Source organism: Phyllostomus hastatus, unplaced genomic scaffold (assembly GCF_019186645.2).
Source record: "Phyllostomus hastatus isolate PE091 unplaced genomic scaffold, TTU_PhHast_1.1 phas_contig_198, whole genome shotgun sequence".
In the NCBI taxonomy this organism is placed as follows: Eukaryota; Metazoa; Chordata; class Mammalia; order Chiroptera; family Phyllostomidae; genus Phyllostomus; species Phyllostomus hastatus.
The window spans coordinates 1,092,342-1,111,901 of record NW_025333715.1 but is presented as its reverse complement, the minus strand read 5'-3'; the positions used below and the strand labels follow the sequence as shown (position 1 = coordinate 1,111,901).

Here is a 19,560-nt window from a genome sequence, read left to right as displayed (position 1 = left end):
CAAGTCTGGAGGACGTGTGTTCCGGACCCGGTGCCCTGGCGGAGTGCTGAGCCCGCGCCCCCCGGCGGCCGGGGGCTCCTGGCCTGCAGGCCTCGGGGCCCCAGCTTGCAGGGAGCCGTCCTCACACCTTCTTAGGGTGCAGGGCGGGGGGAATAAAAGCGGGGGGCCTTGAAGGAGACCGCTCCAACTCAGGGGACTCCCTGTCCCTGGAACGACTTCCCCAGGCCCCGCCGTCCCTCCGGCGGGCAAGTGCAGGGCAGGGCACCTGCCGGCCTGCCGCCATCCGGGGCGGGGCACCGTGAGCGGCCGTGTCTGCACCCCCCCCCACCTCTCAGCCACCCCCGGGGCCCTTCCCGGTGGCTCTGGGAGGACCGCCGGCAGCCAGCCCCGAGACTGGTCTCGGCCCAGTCTCTCGGCCCGTCCTTCCCCTCCTGCTCTGTGTCTGTGCCGCCTGCGGTGGGTTCCACGCCCACCCGGTTCCCTCGTCACCGTGGTTTACGAGCAGGCCCTGGTGCGGCCTCCGTCAGCCGCCTGTTCCAGCCCCGAGTGGCAGGCACCACGGCGCCCGGAACCGCCCCTCCCTCCGACCCGTCCCCTGGGTCCGGGGCTGCAGCACCGGCTGAGGCTCCCGGGGTCCTGCCGTCGGCCCCTCCCGATTTCCCCAGCCCTCCCGCCCGTTGGCTGAGCCTTGGTCTCCTGGTGTCCCCAGCCCGTCTGGGGCCCTGGCTGTCCCTGCGGGCCGGGTCCGTGTGTCTGGGCCCAGAGGACCTGGGCGAGCAGCCCGGGGCTGAGGTCAGAGGACCCAGCGTCCAGAGTCACCCGCTGCCGCGCGCTGGCCTTGCCGGTCAGGGTGGTCAGGGGCGCAGGCTGACCGCTCACTGCAGGCCAGGGCTGGGAGGTGAGTGCCGTCCGGGGCCACGCCCCTCCCCCCCCACCCCGAGGTGGGGTCTGTGGTGCGGACTGTGGAAGCTCGTGGGTGCGGGGCCCAGGAGGGGCCCACCCCGCCCCCAGCCGTCCACTGTCACGCCCAGGGACCCGGGGGGTCAAGCGCCCAGAGAAACGCAGAGCGGAACACCCTCTAGGCCCCTCCCGTCCCCTCCTCCTCCTCCGCACTCAGGGGTCAGCCTGCAGGGGACCCCCAGGGCAGGGGTGCCTGTGTGGAGGGTCCCACCCCCACCCCCGACGCTGGGAGACCTGCAGTGACACACGTGTCCGGGCGGCCGTGTGAGCCGCGTGTTCTGGGAGATGCCGTGACGAACGCATGTGGGGCCGGGGCCCAGGTCCCTCCCGAGCCGCCTGCTCCAGAAAGACCCCGGCAGCACAGGCCCCCCCCCCCCCGCCCAGCGTGACCGCTCGCTCCTGCTTCTCGAGCAGAGAGGCCAGCGGGAGTCTCCAGAAGTCTCCCCGAGGCCGAGACACCGCTCCTCAGAGCCTGGGCGGCGGCTGGAGGCCGGCCACGGGTCCGAAGCCCCACGAGGCTCCTGTGGGCGGGAGGGTGGGTGGGTGGGTGGGTGGGTGAGGGTCCACACCCAGGACCGCGACCGCCGGGGCGTGCGGCGCGTCCCATCCTGCAAGAAGCACTCTCCCGAGGTGGCCTCCTCGGCGGCTGCGCCGTCTCCGCGCCACCAGGGGCCCCGGCCCTCGCCAGCATTCCCTTGCGAGCACGCTGGGGGGCTCCGGCCACTCTGGTGGGCGTGCGGGGGGGCTCTCACCGTCATCATCACCGGAAACTCCCTGGGGGGCGGCGGGGTCGAATGTCTTTCTGAATGTGGACTGGCCGCCGGGGAGGGGAGCCCGCCCGGGCCGTCCGCCTGCTGTCACATGAGGGGGGTTGGGGCTCCGTTCCCCCTGCTGACCTGTGCGGGCTCCCGTGCGCTCTGGGTCCCCCCGGCCCTTCATCACGCACACGCATGTGGTTCGCGAGTGTCTCCCCCTCTGTGGGCCCTCTTCCCACGCTGCTGACGGCGGCTGGTGACAACGGAGTGTGTAACGGCAGTGCAGTGTGATTTATCTTTCATGGGTCCTGCTTTGGGGTGTCGTTGAACCGCTCGCCGATGCACTGAAGGTCACGCAGGGCCTCTCCTGTTTTCTTCCGGAAGTTTCACGTTGCTGGGCTTTTCCTTCACGTCCGTTTGGAGTTGGTTTTTGTGGGAGGCGTGAGGTCTGGGTCCAGATCCAGTTTTTGCTTGCGGGGCTCATGACCACGCCCCCCAGGTACCTGGGGCGTGGCCCCTCCCCCAGCCAGGAGGCCGGGGCCGCCTGGGGGTGGGGGGCAGCCCCAGGAGCCTCAGCTGCCGCCTGTCCTGGGAGTGAAGGGGCGCCCCAGATGCTCCTCCCAGCCGGCAGCACCCTCCTGTCCTGCCCGGGAGCCGGGCCAGGGGGCGGGACCGACGCCAGCTTCCGGCCAGCAGTGGAGACCAAGCCTGCGGCGGGCCAGGGCGCGCCCTGCGTGGGGTTTGGGGGGGGGGGGGTGGAGGGGGACAGCTGTCCCGCAGCCACCGCCTGGGCTCCTGGTGCTGGAGGCCGGGGCAGCCTGGCTAGGTCCCGGGGCAGGTCCCTTGCAGGTCGCTTCCTTCCAGGACCAGCGGCCACTGCCCCAGACGGCTCTGCCGTGACCAGCCAGCGCTGCGGGGGCGTCGGGGCCACCAGTCTCAGCCCAGCGCCGCCGTGCCCACCGCAGGGCTGGGGAGTTACCCGGAGAGCAGGGGCTCCCCCGCCACGGGGCTGGACTGGATGCCCAGTGCTACCTCCCAGGCAGAGGCAGTGCCCTCCCAGGGCCCCGGGCCCCCTCCCCCAGAGACGAATGAAGGCAAATCTGAGAGGGGTCTCTGGCCACCGGGGGAGGGGGAGCCCTCCCCTGCCCCCCGGGCCCCTCCCACAGGAGGAGGGGGAGGCTGGGGAGGAGGAACTAGCTGTGTGGGCGCTCCGGGACCCCCTGGCCGGCTGCCCTCACGGCGGGGCTGGAAGACGAGCCAGGCTCCGCCCTGAGTGCCCCTGGCCGCCCGGGTCTCCCTGCATCTCCTGGGCCGTGTCCCTGGGCCAACAGGAGCGGCCTCAACCCCCTGCCCGGCAGCCGGCCGCAGGCTGTGCATCTGCAGAGGGACGCCAGGCGAGCGTTTTCCTGACCTCCGCGAGGCCGTAAACCGCGGCGTGACTGCCAGGGTTTGCGCTGCCAGCCAGCAGCGTCCCGCCGGCCCCGAGCTGCAGGCAGCGCCTCGTTAATGGGCGCATTAATGGGGATAATTGACCGGGCGCCAGTTGGATGGGGCGAGGCCCTAGCTGCCGGCCGCGGGTGCGGCCGCCTGGAGGAGGAGGCCGTGTCCCGTGTCCCGTGTCCTCCGCTCGCGCTCGGGCTCTGCCCCGCCTCGAGGGGCCTGCGCGGGAGCCGGGGGGCCGGGCTGTGGCCTGGGGGCCTCCCAGCACTTGGGTCGGGGATGGGGGGGTGCAGGGGGAGGCACCCACCGACCACAGGGCCTGACACTCGGCCCTCTGACTTCCTCCACCTGACACTGGGCAGCGGGACCCCAGGACAGGCCGGGGGAGCCCCGAAACCACCGTCCTGGCTGATGGCCGGGGCCCAGCAGGGCCGTAGCTGGGAGAGCCCACCGGCCAGTCCCAGGACATGCTTGCCCCTGGGCAGGGGTCCTGGGTCCGAGAGGACGGAGAGCCCAGGCCCCTCCAGCCTGCGGGCCTGCCCTTCACATGCAGCGTGGATTCCTCAGCTGTCCTTGTGGAATGTTCCAGGGAGGGCCTGGCCTCTGTCACCCCGTTCTCCCCACCGGCCTCTGGCAGGGGGGCTGCAGGCTGGGCCCCGGGAGAGGCTCCGCCCCTCCTTAAGGTCAGGAGGTGGGGGGCGCGGGGGCACGGGGTCACGGAGATGTCAGCAGGAGCTGGCTCTGGGTCGCAGGTGCTGGAGGCTCTGCCCCTCGGATCCCGCCCGCGCCTCCCCTGCCCTGGCCCGCAGGCCGGGGTCTGACCTTGACCTCTGGCGTGGCCTTCCCTCAGGGAGGGGCCGTCCTGGAGTCCCCAGACCCGTCCTTACAGTCGGGTGAGCAGGGCTGGCCCTGCAGGCCCTTCAGCGAGGTCCTGGTGTCACTCGGTCCCTTATCTGCGGCTCACACGGTCAGCGGAGATAATCCCTGGCTGCCCCACACTGTCCCCCGGAGAACCGGGCTTGGGGACCCGCCACACGAGCGCGGCTGGCTCTGCGGAAGTCACGGCGCCGCGGTGGGGAATTGCACGGCAGGGTGTAACGGGGAACTCAATTCCAGTGCAGCTCAAACATTGAGACTGTGAGGCTCCGTCTGGTCGCACAGAGAGCTTCCTTCCCCGGTTTTTAATCCCCGTGCTAAGTGTCTATATGACCAGGGATCAAGTTAAACACCGGTCACTTCATTTGGGAGCACGGCGTCGCAGAAAGAGGGCGGACAGCTCCGATGAGGAGTGGCCGTCTCCCGCGGCAGCGGCTGGAGGGGCCGGCTGTGGGTCAGGGAGGCCCCGGGCCTGCAGGGGAGGGGACGTGGGCTCCTGCTGGCGTGGGAGCCCGGCCGGTCGTGCGCCTGGGCCGGAGAGGGAGGGCCCTGAGCCTGCCGCCTGGGGACAGCCCCCGTGTGGGGGGACGGGCGGGAGCCGCGACTGAGCCCGTCACCGCCGTCTTCCATGGGCTTCAGGGAGGGGGCGGGCTGTGCCCAGGCCAGGACACCCCAAGTGTCAGCTCCGGCGGGGAGGGGCAGAGGGCCCGCACCCGGTGCTGGGGCGAGGCCTGTCGCCGTCGCCGTGGGGTCCCTTGGCCAGCTGGGTGGCGTGTGGGTGGGGGTGCTGAGTCAGAGGAGGAGGGCCTACCTGAGCCGCCTCCCAGGGACCTGCTCGTGCTCACACCCGGCCTGCGCCGGGCAAGACTGGTGCCCGCGGGCGCGTGTGGAAGGTGAACACCACGCTTCGGAGGGGCCCGTGGGCCCCGGGGAGCCCCTGGCCCCTCCCTCCCTCCCTCTCACCCGGGCTCCTGGCCTCCAGCCAGGTCGGCAGGTGAGTTCTGCCCACGATAAAGGTAGTGACCACAGCGGCTTCACAGCGGCGCCCAGCTGAGCGCCTTTGCCTGCGTGGCCACAGCACGGCCTCGCCCAGCTCCGCGAGCCCAGCTTCCGCTGGGGGCCACTTCCGAGTCAGGACACGACGCCCTGAGCACGGGGGGCCTGTCTGAGCAGAGGGGAGCCCCCCCAGCCCCCCTCCCGCCGTCCCAGCCGAGTGGCTCCCCCGCCCTCGGCCACCGTGCAGGCCCCGTCCTGTTACCGTGAGCGATTTCTTCAAATAGTTCTCTCCAGACTTTGCAAACGATGTCTTCTCACAGAGCAGCGCTTTGAACGCAGGCCCAGCACAGAGGTGGGGCGTGAGTCGGGGTGCCTGTCCTGGGAGGTGGGACCCAGTGGTCCCCTGCCACCGTGGGGGACCATGACCACCGAGTCAGCACCGCGGACAGCGCCCGGGGTGGGCATCCTGGCCTGAGCCGCCCAGGGAGGGAGGCAGGCCTCCAGACACATGGTCATTGCGGGCACCAGGACCGCGCCCCACGGGCGGCGGGCTCCGGGGCCCTGCTGCCCCTTCTGTGCTGTGACCTGAGGGGCGGTGCCGTGGCGGCGGCGGGGTTTGCCTTGGGGTTACCTTGCGAAGTGCATGCTGTCCTCTGGTTACACAGGGCGGTTAGTGGGAGGGACACCCAGCTCCCCACCCACCCGCCTCCCCCCAGGACGGGGCCCCGGGGCGTCCTCGGCTCTGGGGCAGAGACATGGAGGACGGGTTTTGTTCCTGACCCCGACGTCCCGACGGGTCCCCCAGGAGCGCTATCGGAAACCCGCACCCTGGTCACCACGGTGTCCTGTCTCCCAGACGGCCCGGCGAGGCCCAGCTCCCCACCTGCAGGTGCCTGACCGCAGTGGGGCGGGCGGGGGCATGTGCAGACCTGGTGTGCGCCCGGGGCCACTGGGACACCGGGCCTCCCCTGTCACCAATGCTGCCCCCCCCCACACACACACACGCTCAGGCATCCCTTCTTCCAGAAGCTTCCCCTGCCTGTGGCCACCCCACCCTGCCCGCCCCCCCACCCCCGGGACCCTATGCTGCTTCCACAGTGCAGCACCCTCACTGGGGCCCCCACACACCCCAGGCGCAGGGTGGGGGCCACGGGCAGAGGCTGAGACTGAGACCCGGCCCCCAGGACCCGTGTCTGGTCCCAGGCTGGGCTGCACACCTGGGCCCCAGGCGGGTCCCACAGGCCCCTCCTGTCCCTGCTAACCCACACACAGCGGCGACACCGGGGACTGCTAACTGCCAGCCGCGGGCGCCCCTGTCAGAGTCGCTCCGAGTCTGTGTTCTGTCACCCGGCCAGTCAGACGTCCCTGCACACTCATGTCATCGCCCCGTGTGATTGAACGGCTTCTCCGCGGCACCTCGGGGACACGGGTGCGCCCAGGGCCGCCCTCTGCTGCGCCGTCTGCCGGGGCCGAAGGGCCCGGACTGCGTGCAGGACACGGCCACGGTGGCCGCGGCCTGTGTCTGGGGGTCGGTGGGCGTCTTGGGGGCTGGCGCCCGAGGGCGGCGTGGCTGCCCGGTCTGGCTCCGAGAATAAACAGGACGTGACCAGACGTGACCCGGCGCGCAGCAGCCGGGCGGGTCTGTGACCCGTGGCCCTGGGCCCTGCCTCCCCGGCCCTGCTGTCCTGGGGGCCCCAGGGCTCCCTGCCGCGCCCCGTCTGAGCCCCAGAGTCACAGATCCTGACCCCGGGGGTGTCCCTGTTCCGTCCAGCTCAGCCTCGGCCTGGGGCTCGCACCCCTCACGGAGGTGCCCAGGGCCCGGAGGACAGAAACCCCGACCTTGGCCTGGCCCCCGCACCGTGCGTGTCTTGACAGTGACAGCAGACGGTCCCGCCCACCTCCTCCCCCACCCACCCCTGCCGCCACCTCAGCCTGGAGCCGCCTAGACCCTGGGGGGCCTGGCTCTGCCTCCTCCCCCCCTCCCCGAGGCCCCGGTTCCTCTCCGGGACGACGGGGAGCTGGCCAGGCTCCCTTAGGCCAGGGTGGGGGCTCAGCGCTCCAGGGCGGTCTGGGTGGACGGACAGACTCCTTGAGGGAGAGCTTCACGGTGCCGTGCGGCAGCCCCATGGCTGCCCTCTGAGCCCCCTCGGCAGGGCTGGGCCCCCCGAAGGGAGCAGGCGGCACGGCAGGGCCGGTGGGGGCGCGGAAGCGGCCTCAGACCAGCCGGTTCTCCTGGACACGGAGCGTCCAGGCGGCTGGGCGGCCGCCTGGGCAGCACCCGATCGCGTCTTCAGCCGGGGGACCTGCCGCCGAGCGTCTGAGGACACTGCCTCCTCCCGGCCCCCCAGGGCCTCGGGTTTCCCTGGGCCTCCATCCTGGGCCTGTCGGCCGCCGCCCTGCCCACCCTCACCCTTCAGCACGGACCCCGGCCTCCAGGCGTCCTGGGCGGCCCCTGAGCCTCCAGGGACGGCGGGCGTGGGCATCTGCGGGCTCCCCCAGGGGGCAGGGACAACGTCCAGCCCGGGGATGTGGTCCCTGCACAGGGCGGGGAGGCTGCGGGGGCGGCTGGGGGCGAGACGCAAGGGGCAGCCGGGTCTGCAGGAGCCCCCCAGCGCCCGGCACTGAGGGGTGAAGATGGGGGGGCCCTGGTGGAGGGGCAGCCGCGTCACCTCGGGAACTCGGACAGAGGGGCCACGGGGGCCTGGCAGCGGAGCCCCGCGCCTTGTCCGCTGGTAATCGGCGAGAAAACGGCAGGGGGTGGACGCGTGTCCCGAGCACGGGGACGGGGGCGCTCACCTGGGTCGGGCACCCCCACGGGCTGGGCTCGGGGCGGTGTTCCCTCCAGGGCACCGGGCGCTGGGTGTCCCCCCCAGAGCTGCGGCCAGGCCCCGCCCCCGGCCGGGAACGGGACTGCGTTTGGAAATGAGCGAGCACGGCCTCTCCAGGCTGGACGACACGGACCCTCCCCCACGGCGACCAGGGAGCGTGTGAGAAGAGGGGGGGACGAGGGGCCGCCTGCCTGAGGGGCGTCCTGCACGGAGAGCCCCTCCCCCGGGTCCAGCTCAGGTGGTGGCCACGCGCGGGGCAGGTGCTCGCCACAGCTGGGTGGGTGCCGACACCCCAACGCTGCTCTGTCAGTGCCTTCGTGGGGGGAGGGGGCGCAAGGCTGGCTGTTGTCTTCGTTACTTAGCGACCAGAGCTGCAGGAGCCCCAGGGGACGGACCTCAGCCGGCCGCCGACGCCAGCCCGCCCGCTGCAGGTGTCTGTGGGTGGGCGGCCTCGAGGACCAGGGACAGCGGAGCAGCCCCGTCAGCCTGCACAGCAGCCGGGACGGCGCCCACGCAGCTGCCGGTCTGTGAGTCCGGCTGTCAGTCACGGCAGCCACCTGCCGCCTGCGGTCGCGGCCCCGCCCAGACCCGGGGGAGTGGGGGGGGCGGGGTGGGAACCGCCATCGGGTGTCTGAGGCTCTAACCGCGGCTGTCACCCGGAGAGCGTCACCTCGCTGACCCGGACGCCTCCCTGCGCTGCATTCGCTCATCTGCGTCCTCATTTCCCTGTCTCCGCGTTTCTGCCCTGCTCCCGGAGGCACTGTGCGATTTTGTGTGTGATTAGCGGGCGTGCGTCAGAGTCCGCAGCCCGAGCCTGCAGGGCGGTACGGGGGCGCCAGCCTCGGGGCGAGGGAGGGGCCCCCACGGCCCAGGAGGCCCTGCCGCCCCACCCGCGCGGTCCCCACGCCCACCTCTCGTGCTGGCCACGTGCACAGCGGCCTGCACCCCGGGCTGGGCGTGGGTTTTCTGGGGAGAGGGGCGTCTTGGGGGGCACAGGACGGCCCCTCTGCTGGGAGACTGGCCCCCCCCAGCCTCGGGGACAGTGCTCTTCCGGGGACGCAGGGACCAGACGGGGTGAGGAACCCAGCCGACCCCGCTGGGTGGTGCTTCCCTTCGCACTAGACGAGCCCCCTCTCTGCACGCTGGTCCCGGAGCCAGACCAGGGCCACCGGGCTGGTCCCCTCCCCGCAGGGTCCTGGGGGCGGTGAGAATGGGGAGCAGGGGCACCGCCCATGGGGGACGGACAGCAGGGGTGACGGGCACGCCCAGCTGGCCCGTGCGCTCCTGTGCGTGTGTCTGCACGGGGTCCGAGTGCGTTTCAGGAGCACCTCCGTGTGTGTGCCTGTGTGCGTGTGTGTGTCTGCTCCGGCCACACGTGCACTGCATCGGCGCCTCTGTGGGGGTGAGCTCGTGTCCACAGGGCACCTGCACACGCGTGAGGCCTCTGCGTGTGTCTGTGAGTCTGCGTGTCCCTGGGCCTCGGCGTGTTCGCGGCCGGGCCCCGCCTGCTCGAAGCTGTGCCCGTCGGCCAGGAGTGTGGCTCTGAGCCTCCTGGAGCTGGGGGTCTCTCTGGAGTCTGGGGTCTCTGTGTGTCTCTCTGAGTGCCTGTGAGTGTCTGTGTGCCCAGGTGTGGGCCGCAGCCTGTGGGGGGAGAGGAGACCGGGACTGCCCGGCGTGGAGGGTCTCGGGAGGGTCCCCCGCTCTTGGCCTGCGGAGGCCTGCGCTGGCTCCCCCACCCTCGCCGGTGTGGACGTGGGGGCCCCGGGCCCAGCTCAGACACAGACCATGCGCTGGGAGCTGCCCAGGGTCCCTGCATCAGGTCTCCTGGCAGCCGACAGGCCCCCCGACCAGGATGTGGCCTTTTATTTCCGGGTGACGGCGACGAGGCCACATCTAATTTCCTGTCCGCCCTGGCAGGGCCGTGAGCGAACGCCACCCCGCGTAGAAGGGGGGCTCGCCGGCCCGACCGGGTGCGCAGCTTCTACGGGGCGTGTCCCCGGCAGGACCGCCCGAGCTGCCGAGGGCAGCGGCCTCCGTGGGCCCCTCTGGGGGGGGGGGCGGGGAGCGGGCTCTGGGCGCGTGTCCAGCCGCAGGGCCCGGCGGCTGGTGGCCCGCCTCCAGGGCCCGGCCGCTCAGCCCGCATCTGTGTGTCTCTCGCCCGCAGGTCAGCTGGCCGCCGGCACCTGTGAGATTGTGACCCTGGACCGGGACAGCAGCCAGCCCCGGAGGACGATCGCCCGGCAGACGGCTCGCTGTGCCTGCCGCAAGGGGCAGATCGCCGGCACCACGAGAGCCCGGCCCGCCTGCGTGGACGGTGAGAGCCCGGGGGCCCCGGCACGGCTGGGGAGGCCGCACGCACGTGGGTGTCCCCGCGATGCAGCCACGTGCCCCCCAACCCGCCACAGAGCGCTCTGTGGGTCCGGCCTCAGGCCGGACTGTCCCGTCTAGCACGCCAGCCCCTGCGGGCAGTGCTGGCCTGTGGGTGTGGGTGCGGCGTCCAGGGTGGCGGGGAGCCGGGTCCCCAATGAGCTCGGGCACATGGACGGGCCCAGGGGCCACGACCCACGGTGCGACCGCGGGCAGAGGGGAGCGAGGGGCGAGCCTCCTGCCGGACGGGCCGAGCTGGGAGCCGGTGTGTCAGTCACTCGTCGCCTCTGGCTCATCACCAGAGCTGGGGGGGGGTCTTGTGGCCAGGGGGGGCGCTGTCACCGTGGGGGAGGCTTGCTGGGGGCCTGGGTGGGGCGGGAAAGGCCCCCCAGGAAGGGATCAGTGGAGCCTTGAGGCCACCTCAGAAGTGGGGACTCACGGACCAGGGACCTGGCCGGAGTCATGGCTGAGCCTGTCCTCAGGCCGTCCAGGGACCTGGCCGAGCTATGGGTCGGCCTGGGGCCCCCCACGGCGGGGAACTCGGACCCTGGGCCTCCCGCAGGAGGGGAAGAGAAGAGGCTCCGGACTGGAGGGAACGGGCCGCCTGGCTCCCTGTGCACCCGGCCCAGCCTGGCGGAGCTGCGCCCACAGAGCCGGGTGACCGCCAGTGGTCTGGGGGCGGGGGGCTCACAGGCCCAGCCTCTGCCTCCCCGTGGTCTCCTCGGCCAGGTGCCGCCAGCCCTGAAGGGCCCTGGGGACCGCGGGGTCACTCGGGAGACTGTGGACGGAGGCCGACCTTGCCGTTGGGGGCGACACTCTCGGGGTCTGGGACACGTCCCTGCGGCTGGGTTTCTCGTCTTTTTCCTCGATGAGGCCCATCGAGGGCGCGTCGGCCCCTGACGCTGCCGGAAGGTCGGTCAGGCGTGCCGGGTGGCACTTCCTCTGTCCTGTCCGCAGCTGCCCGCCCCGCCCAGGTCCGCTTTCCTCCCACATCCCGGGCGGCCGCCGTGGAGCTGGCGCTGCTTCTGGGCAAACGTCACCCGTCCCCGTTACAGACCTCCCTGCCACACCTGGTAGCCGGCACGCCACGGGGCGGGGGGTGCGCGACCACACAGCCCTCGCCGCCCTCTGGACGCCAGCGCCCACTCTGCCCGCCCAGCTCCACGGCCGGTGTGGGCCCCGGGGGGCGGCCATCTCGGCTCTGGGCGAACGGAACTGACTCTCCCCACTCCCTGCCGCAGTCCTGCTCCGGTGACTGTGCCGGCTCCCGGGTTCGACGCTGTTGCTGAACCCACCGGTTCTTCCCCGGCCGGTGGGCGAGAGGCACGCGCAGGCTGGTGCTCGGAACCTGCTACCTCCCCCCCCCCCCCCCGTCCTCATTAGCCCCGGCAGCCCACGGGAGCGTGGGGTCACTGCGGATGACTGACGGAATCTGGGTCTGGGCATCTGAACCCGGGGCCTCTCCCCTCCCCCCCAGACCTGGCCGGTGCCCCAGGAGCCGGCGCCCAGGGACCCAAATTAAAACCCGGCCATTTCCGAGGGAGGCCAGACCGTGAGTCAGCTCTCCGTCTTTGCGCCGTGGGCACTTTCCGGGCTGCCAGCTAATTTAATTTTTGCTTTTCTGTTGTGTTGCGCGGTGTGCATAACAAGTCTGCCCGTGCTCCGGCCGCGTCGGCTGGAGAGCAGGCCCCGGCCGCGCCAGGTGGGTGGGGGCGCGGGGGGCGGGCTGCAGGCCGGGCGGTGCTCGCCGACCCCCTGCGCTCGGTAGCCGTGCGAGCCGGGGAGACAGGGCGCAGCTGCCGTGGTAATTGGCTCGCTGCTCGCTCATTAGCTCGCTCGCCTGTTCGTTAGTTCAGATGAGGTGCACACGCTCAGGTGCGGGGACGGCGTGAGGGGGACTGGTTCCTGACACACCTGACCCCGCCCGCAGGGCAGGCGGGCGTGCGGGGCCCCAAGGCTCAGGCACGGCTTCCTGCCCAGGGCCGGCAACGCTGCACGCAGGGGCAGCGTCTCCCCTGGGTGCTGGGGGACGAAGAGGGGCTCACCAAGGGAGCTTCTCTTCCTGAAGGGAGGGGCTGGAGGTGGGAGGGGACTCCCGGCGTGTCCCCGAGCCCAAAGCATTTCTGGGTGCACCACTCCCCAGCCTGTGTGCGGCGGCCTGGCGCGGTTCCAGCTCGGACACCCTCGGGAACAGGGGTCCCCACCCCAGCCCCGCCCCCACCCCGGGAGGAAAGGGCTCTGACCTGGTGGGAAGGACGAGGAGAGAGAGGGGAGGGGGCAGCACACGTTTTGGGGGAACGCTTTTATGTGGGTCAGCACTTGGGACCGTGCGCATTTGCGTGCGTTCAGAAACTCGGGCACATCCCAGATGCCGCCGTGTGGCCCCCACTCTGAGCTGTGGGTGAGGCTGGGCCAGCCTCGACCCCCATGACCTCCCCGACCTCCCCGAGGGGGTGCCCGGGCTCTCTGCCACTCCGCAAGACCTGTCCCGCCGGGTGGGCGGCGGCCACGTCTGAGAATCACGGTGAGGTTTCCAGAGATTCGGTGAGCTCCTTGTTAAATGCGGTCCCGACTGGAAGTTCAGTGACGAGAACGCGGCCGTCAGCAAATGACCGTGATGACAGAGGTGCCGCCGGAAGACGCAGGGAGACGAGAGGCAGCTGAGCGCGAGTCGACGGAAGGAAGCGTTAGAACGGACGTCGAGGACGCGGGGCCCGGAACGCCCCCCCCCCATGTCGCCCGGACCGAAGGCCGGCTCTTGGGGGCGCGAAGTTTCCGCTGGGCTGGTGGGGGGCGCCCCCTGGCCCAGGAGTGAGAGAGGGGACTCCCCTCTCTCATCACCTGCTCTTCAGGAATGCAGCAGGTTACGAGGGACCCTGCGCACACCCGTGCCAGCGAATTGGGTGACGCAGGTGGGCGGGACACGCCCCCACAGACCCACAGGGTGGCTCAGGAGGGGGCAGGGGTCTGACCAGGCCTGGGCACAGAGTAGCGAGCGCAGTGACCCCCCCAGCCAGAGAAGCCCGGGGCCGGGCGGCTCCCTGGAGAGTCCTACCTGGTTTGGAGAGGCACGAACACCCGTTCTTCCCCCGTCCTTCCAAACGAGCGGAAGAGGAGGAGGCACTCTCGAACCCGTGCTGCGGGGCTGGTGTCACCCGGGACCAAGAGCGTTAGACCGAGGCAGCGGGAGGACGCCACACGTCTGAGGGTCTGAGGGGCGGAGACCAGACCCTCAGGGACACACCCGCGGACCGAATCCAGTCGCCGCCGCCGATGCACGAGGTGGCTGGCCGCAACCACGCGTGCTTCGTCTCCAGGGGACGCGGCAGAATCGACACGCGGAAGCCAGCGCAGGCGAGAATAGCAGAACGAAGAACCAATCCCGTCCTCCCCGGGACAGCTGCAGAGTGAACCTTCCGCAGAGACGAGCATGTTTTCCCGATCAGAACTCGGGGAACGAGGGAAGGAGAGAGCGCAGTGAGACGGGGCGTCTGCGGACACGTCAGGCCACGTCGCCCTCGGTGGGGGGGGACCGGTGCTTCCATCCTGGGACCCGGAACAGGCGGCCTGGGCCCCCCACCCTCCGGCGTGGCCCTGGGGGTCCGGGCGGAGCAGCCGGGCGGGAAAAGCCAATCACAGCCGCCCTGACGGGAGAGGAAGACGCCAGCCTCCCCAGAGGCCGCGTGACCGTGGGCACCGAGCGTCCAGGGAACCCACGCCCTCAGAGCCCTAGTGAGGGAGTTCGGAGCGGCCGCAGGATGCCCGATCAATGTGCAAGATCAATCGCGCTTCTCCACAGGGGTGGCAAACGGTCTCAAGGAAGTGGTTCCGTTTATAATGGCCTCAAAAGGAAGAATGGACTCCAGAATAAACTGAACAAAAGAAACGACAGATTTGCCCTGGCTGGGGTGGCTCCATGGACTGAGCGCCGGCCTGCGAACCAAAGGGTTGCAGGTTCGATTCCCAGTCAGGGCACATGCCTGGGTTGCAGGCCGTGACTCCCAGCAACCGCACATTGATGTTTCTCTCTCTCTTTCTTCCTCCCTCCTTTTCCTCTCTAAAAATAAATAAATAGAATTGAAAAGAAAGAAAGAAACGTCAGCCTCGTACACAGGACGGAGCCAGGGCGGAGTTAGCCCGGGAGCCCTTTCCTGCCCGGCTAGCCCGAGGCCATCTCCCCGCCACAGCGGGGTCCCCCCAGCCAGCCCGGGGGCCCGGGCACGGGGACCACCTGGCTCCTCCAGTGTCTGCAGGACACGGCCCAGCGCCGGGGCTGTGACAGGTGCCCGGGGGCCATCTGTCACTGAGTCCTGACACCTGCATAACACCAGGCGTTGCAACGGTCGTAACTGCCGGAGCTCACTGCCGGAGCCGGGGAGCCGGCGGCCCTGGGGGGCCGGGGGGGCGTGGGCCCCGCCCCCCCGCAGCTCCTGTCCGAGAGTGACGCCGTCCGGGCTCTTCATAATCACTCGAGTGCCCGGGACGTGCTGGGCTGATCACGCCGCCACCTGCTCTCCCACATTCTAATCAGCCCCTGAGGGTCCCCGCCTGTGCGAGAGGGCGGTGTCGGAGGCGGCTTTCAGGACACGCTCCCCGGGAGCCCGGGGGCTGATGCGGCCCAGCGTCGGGGGGGGGGCGCCCTGATTGCGACCGCGGCAGCGGGGACCCTCGTGACTCTGCTCTGGGAGGGGTGCGGGGTCCTGCACTGACCGCCAGCCGGATCTGCGGGCCTCTCTGTCCTGCGCTGCCCCCGTAGCTCGGGGACATCACAGATGTCCCCATCGGGGGCGGTGAGACCTGTCACACTGGGCCCCCTCCCCCAGGGGAGGGTCGTGCTGTGGCCTCCGGGAAGGGCGCCAGAGTGCGCCTGGGTCCGGAGCCCCTGCCTCTCTGGGCGGGGTCTGGATGCAGGTGCTTCTAACGGCCCCCCACCCTGGCAAAGCCCCAGCGGCCATGGGACCCCATAAATGGGGTCCTCCCTGGAGGCCTCACACGGATCGGTCACTTTATTTTCACCACTGGCCTCTGAGGAAAGCAGCGTCATTGTTGAACGCTGGTCAGAAATGGGGAGACGCGCCCTATTGTAATGACAGGGGTGGGGCTGGCCCCGAGCACGGGACCAGAGGGTGGGGCCCCGGGGTCTCAGTTCCACAGAGCACGTCCCTGGCCAGGGCCGGCAACAGTGGCCCAGGGTGGGAGGGGACCAGGCCTTTGGCCTCAGCGGGGGCCCGGGGGATGAGGCAAGGGTCCCAGCGGTGCTCTGGGTTGTGGGGGTGCAGGGAGCTCCAGACAGGAGCCCACCGGTGGGGAAAACCGGAGGCTCGAGCTGTGCTGTCCCAGGGAGGCTTCCTGGAGGAGGAGGTGTCGGTGCCCCTCAGGGCCCATGGTTGTCAGGAGCAGGCAGACTCGCCAGGCAGGGTGTCCGGGGAACTTGCCGGCCCCTGGGCAGCCCTGGGCAGAGCCTCTGAGAGCCGTGCAGACAGAACAGCACCCTCGGACCTGGGGGAGGTGCCCCCTTCCTGGGGGAGGTGCCCACAGAGCACGGGCACGGGCCGTGTCCCCACCTGCCGTCCACCTGCGCTCTCGCCCACGCACACGAGTGTGCGGTCCGGTTCTCACCAGCACACGGCTTCGGTCTGCGGCGGGGCTCTGGGCGAGAGGAGAGGTGACCCCGTGTGCCACGGTCCAGCACGGGGCCCGGCCTGGGCATCCCCGAGGTGACCTCGTGGCGGGAGAAGCCCCCCAGCAGACCTGCGCCCTCCCCCCCCGCCAGGCTGGGTCCCAGACGAGGACCCGGGAAGCTGGACGCCGTGGGCCCCGTCCTCTGGGCAGGGGCGACCCCTCTTGCTGGGGAGTGGGCTGCGGGGGTCACAGACAGACCCGGGCGCAGGCCCCGCCGCAGCTCCAGAGGGGGCCTGGCCGGGCGGCGGGGGTAGGGTGGGGTCTCCGACCCGGCTCCTAACTCGGGGCCCCTCTGGGAAGGGGCGCAGGGATGGCAGGGGCCCCGCTCTCCTCCCTGCGGGCTGGGGCTCCCTGTCCTCACAACCCGAGGGCCCAGCTCCGGTCCTGGGCGTGCGTGGGGCGCCCCCGGCCCTGGGTGCCGAGGGGTGGGCGCCAGGCCCGGGCCCAGACGTGCGGGGCCCCCGGCGGCGCCTCCCCAAACTGGCCGCTCTTTGATGCACATGGAGCCTCGTGCCGACTTTGATGTTGCTCGAGATTTCAGGCTAAATTAAACAGTGTGATGAAGAACAAATCAAAGCCGGGGAAATTGGGACGAAACAATGTTATTTTGATCTTGGCAGATGCTTTGATCATGGATATGGGGCGACGGGGAATGTGGCCCCCCACACTCTCCCGGCTCTTGGCGAGGACGGAAGGGCCGCCCTGCCCACTTTTGGGGCTCACGGGACGTAGCCCCTTCCTGCCCCTTCGCCAGCACAGCCTGCGGGGGTCTGGCCAGGCTGAGGCCCGAGGGGCGGCGGGAGCAGGTCCCTGAGTCTGGACGGGCTCCACCGGCTGGAGACCCAGGGACCGGTCTCCACGTGCTGGGAGCCTGACCGGTGTCCGACAGCTTTCTAGAAAGATCTCTTTGCTGCTCTCTGGACACTAAGTTCAGGCAGCAAGAGTGAATGCTGGGGGAGGTCAGGCAGGTGACCAGAGCAGCAGGGACTGGGGATGACCAGTTCTGGAGGCCGGAGGGTGGGTCTCTTCCTGGGCGATGAGGACCCCCGGCAGGAAAGACCGGAGCCGCCCCGGCTGGGGGCCCACACTGCAGGGGCAGAGACCGGTGCACCCACGCGAGGGGCCCCGGGCGCAGTCTGTGACACTCCCCCCCCCCCCCGACGAGGGTGTGTGCTCACCTGTGGGCCTGGGCGCAGGCGCCGGCGGGACCAGGCGGGGGACTCGGGCCGGGAGGCAGCCCTGGCGGGGGGTGAACGTGAGTGAGGGCAGCCCAGGGCAGAGGACACGGCTGGGGCTCCAGGGTGGGACCGCCGCTCGGAGCCCGGGGGGCCGCAGTGTCAGGGTCTCTCTGGGAGGCTGAGCGGGGAAGGCGGAGGCCCCCAGGGCAGGGAGTGAGGGGCGGACCCCGCTCCCCTGATTTAACTCCTCGGGGCCGGTGGCATCGGGCGGCCGGGGCTCGCACAGGAGGGACCCCTGGCGGATGGGAGAGGAGGGGCGGCCGTGCCCCCGCGGGGCCTGAGGCGTCAGGAGGAGCCCTCGGGGGACCTGGGGGCCTCCGGGAGTCGGGGCCACCGGACGAGGGCGGCCTCCGGGGTCGGCGAGAAGGGCCCCTGGGTGAGCCTGGGCCGTTTCCGCCCGGCTTTCGCCGTCTGCCGCTGTACGTGTCTCTGGCTCCTAGTCCAGCTGGCGGATTTCACAGCTTCCTCGCGCCGGGAAGGGTGAGACTCACGCCCGGAGTCCGAAAACTCCCGAGGGGTGTGCAGCGCCCGGGGGTTGGGGCGGAGGCCCCCCAGGCGTTACGTCGCCCTGAGGGCCCTGCACCTGCCCCGGTGACCTCAGCCGGCCCCCTCCCCTGCCCTGTGCTCGTCTCCTGACCACCGAGGGTGGACCTGTGACAGCAAGAGGGACAGACCTGTGCAAAGCTCGAACCGCAGAACCTGGCCTGGAGGCCCTAGTGGTTCCCCGGGCGTCTCCGGCTCCACCGCCTCCTGGTGGCAGCACGCCAGAATTGCAGGTGCATTTTTTTAAAGGGCCAGAGAGATTTCCGCTCGTATCCGTGAGATCGATGATGTAGCGTGCAGGGGTACTCTGTTGTTTTTAGTGCTGGGCAGAACCCACTGTTTGGTTGTGCCACAGTCTGCCTGCTCTACAAAAGGTGGGCGTTCCGGTTACTTTGAATCTTTAGTCACTGTGAGCACGGCGGCCGTGTGCGCCTTCGGGTGTGATTCGGGGCAGATGTGCACACTCGTGTGTCACAGGCTCGTCCCCGGAAGGGGCGGGGGTGCGAGTCGGCTGCCGGAGTGTTCCTCAGAGCAGCCGCACGGCTGACCCTGCCACCAGCAGGGTTGGGAGGTTCCCCTTGCTCCGCGCCCTCGTCAGCACTTGCTATTGTCAGGCTTTCTACCTTAGCCACCCCGCTGGGTGCCCGCTGCCGTTTCCCCGCGGTGCTGGGCGGCCTGGGCTTCTCTGCTGGGTAACGAGGCTGAGCCTGACCTCACAGGTTCAGGGTCGGCAGGATCGCATCTCCTGCGGGGTGTCTGTTCCGTCTGCTGCCCGTGTGTAGGGGGTGCTCTGTCGTCCTCTTAAATGGTTAGTGGGAGCTCTGGCTGGCTGGCGCCTCTGACCCCGAGCTGGCTCCCTTGTCCTGCTCCCACGCCCTCCCAGCCTGGCCTTTTCCTCTGCTCCGGGTGTGGGTGATCGGGCGAGCAGAAACCGGAACTTCTTACTTTTTGCTTCATTGACTTGGTCCATCTTTTCTTTTGACGTTTTGGGTTTTGGGTCCTGTTCCAGAAATGGAGTTTCACCCCAAGGTCTCGGGGACGTCTCTGTGCCGTCCACACGCCGCGGCTCTCTGTCTGTGGTCCTCTCCCGGTCGATGTCGCATGTGGTCTGAGATTGATCTTGCTGCGTTTTTTCCTCCCCTCGGGGGCGTCTGCAGACCCAGCATCCATGAGTGAGGAGCCCCAGCCTTGCTCACCCCCCGTGACTGTGTGTAAAGCACACGTTTCTGAGGCAGAAGGGAAGAGGTGGGCCTCACCTCGGTCGCCCCGCGCCTGCCTACCTCGTCGTCCCTGGCGTCTCAGGGGCCGCGAGCTGGGCGGCCATCGCGCACGGGGGTCCTGTGGACACTGCACCCCTCCCCCACCTGCGCGCGGAAGAACTCTGCCTCCTCCCACCTGCACGAACATCTCAGGGTGGGGCCTGAAGCGAGGAAGGGACGGATGCCCCCCTGTCCCTGCGGTCCCCGACCCGGTGTCCAGCCCAGGCCTGGTGGTCTTCCTGGCGGACGGTCTCGGATGGTTCGGGAAGTGAAGGGGGCCATGCAGGGTGGGGTGGTGCTGCGCAGTGCCCGCTCTGTGGCCGATGGCGCGCCCTGCCCTCAGTGCCCCCCTGCACTCCGGCTTTTGCACGGAAGTGAGCAAAGCTCAGGCTGTGAGCCCAGGCCTCTCAGGCCCCAGGGCCGGGCGGCCTTCTGCCGGAGCCGGTCTCTCCGTCCAGTGAGCCGGGCCTGGGAGACAGGGCCCCGGGCTCCGTCTGCGCGCCGGGCCCGGCTGGCTGTCTCAGCCAGCCCGAGTCCCACAGACACGAGGTGGCATTTCGGAGTGCAGTGCAGGGCTCGGTCTGGACCACCGAGATCCCCTCGGAGGGGTGGGCTC

At 70.4% G+C, this 19,560-nt stretch overlaps 1 protein-coding gene across 2 annotated transcripts in view; it reads left to right on the top strand.

Moving 5' to 3' along the window:
• TAFA5 (TAFA chemokine like family member 5) overlaps positions 1-19,560 on the top strand; it is a 91,250-nt gene that overhangs the window by 49,559 nt on the left and 22,131 nt on the right. For both annotated transcript variants that reach the window (XM_045834963.1, XM_045834964.1), the window contains exon 2: positions 10,020-10,169. In XM_045834963.1, coding sequence (XP_045690919.1) covers positions 10,020-10,169 — 150 coding nt within the window. The remainder of the gene's footprint in view (positions 1-10,019; positions 10,170-19,560) is intronic.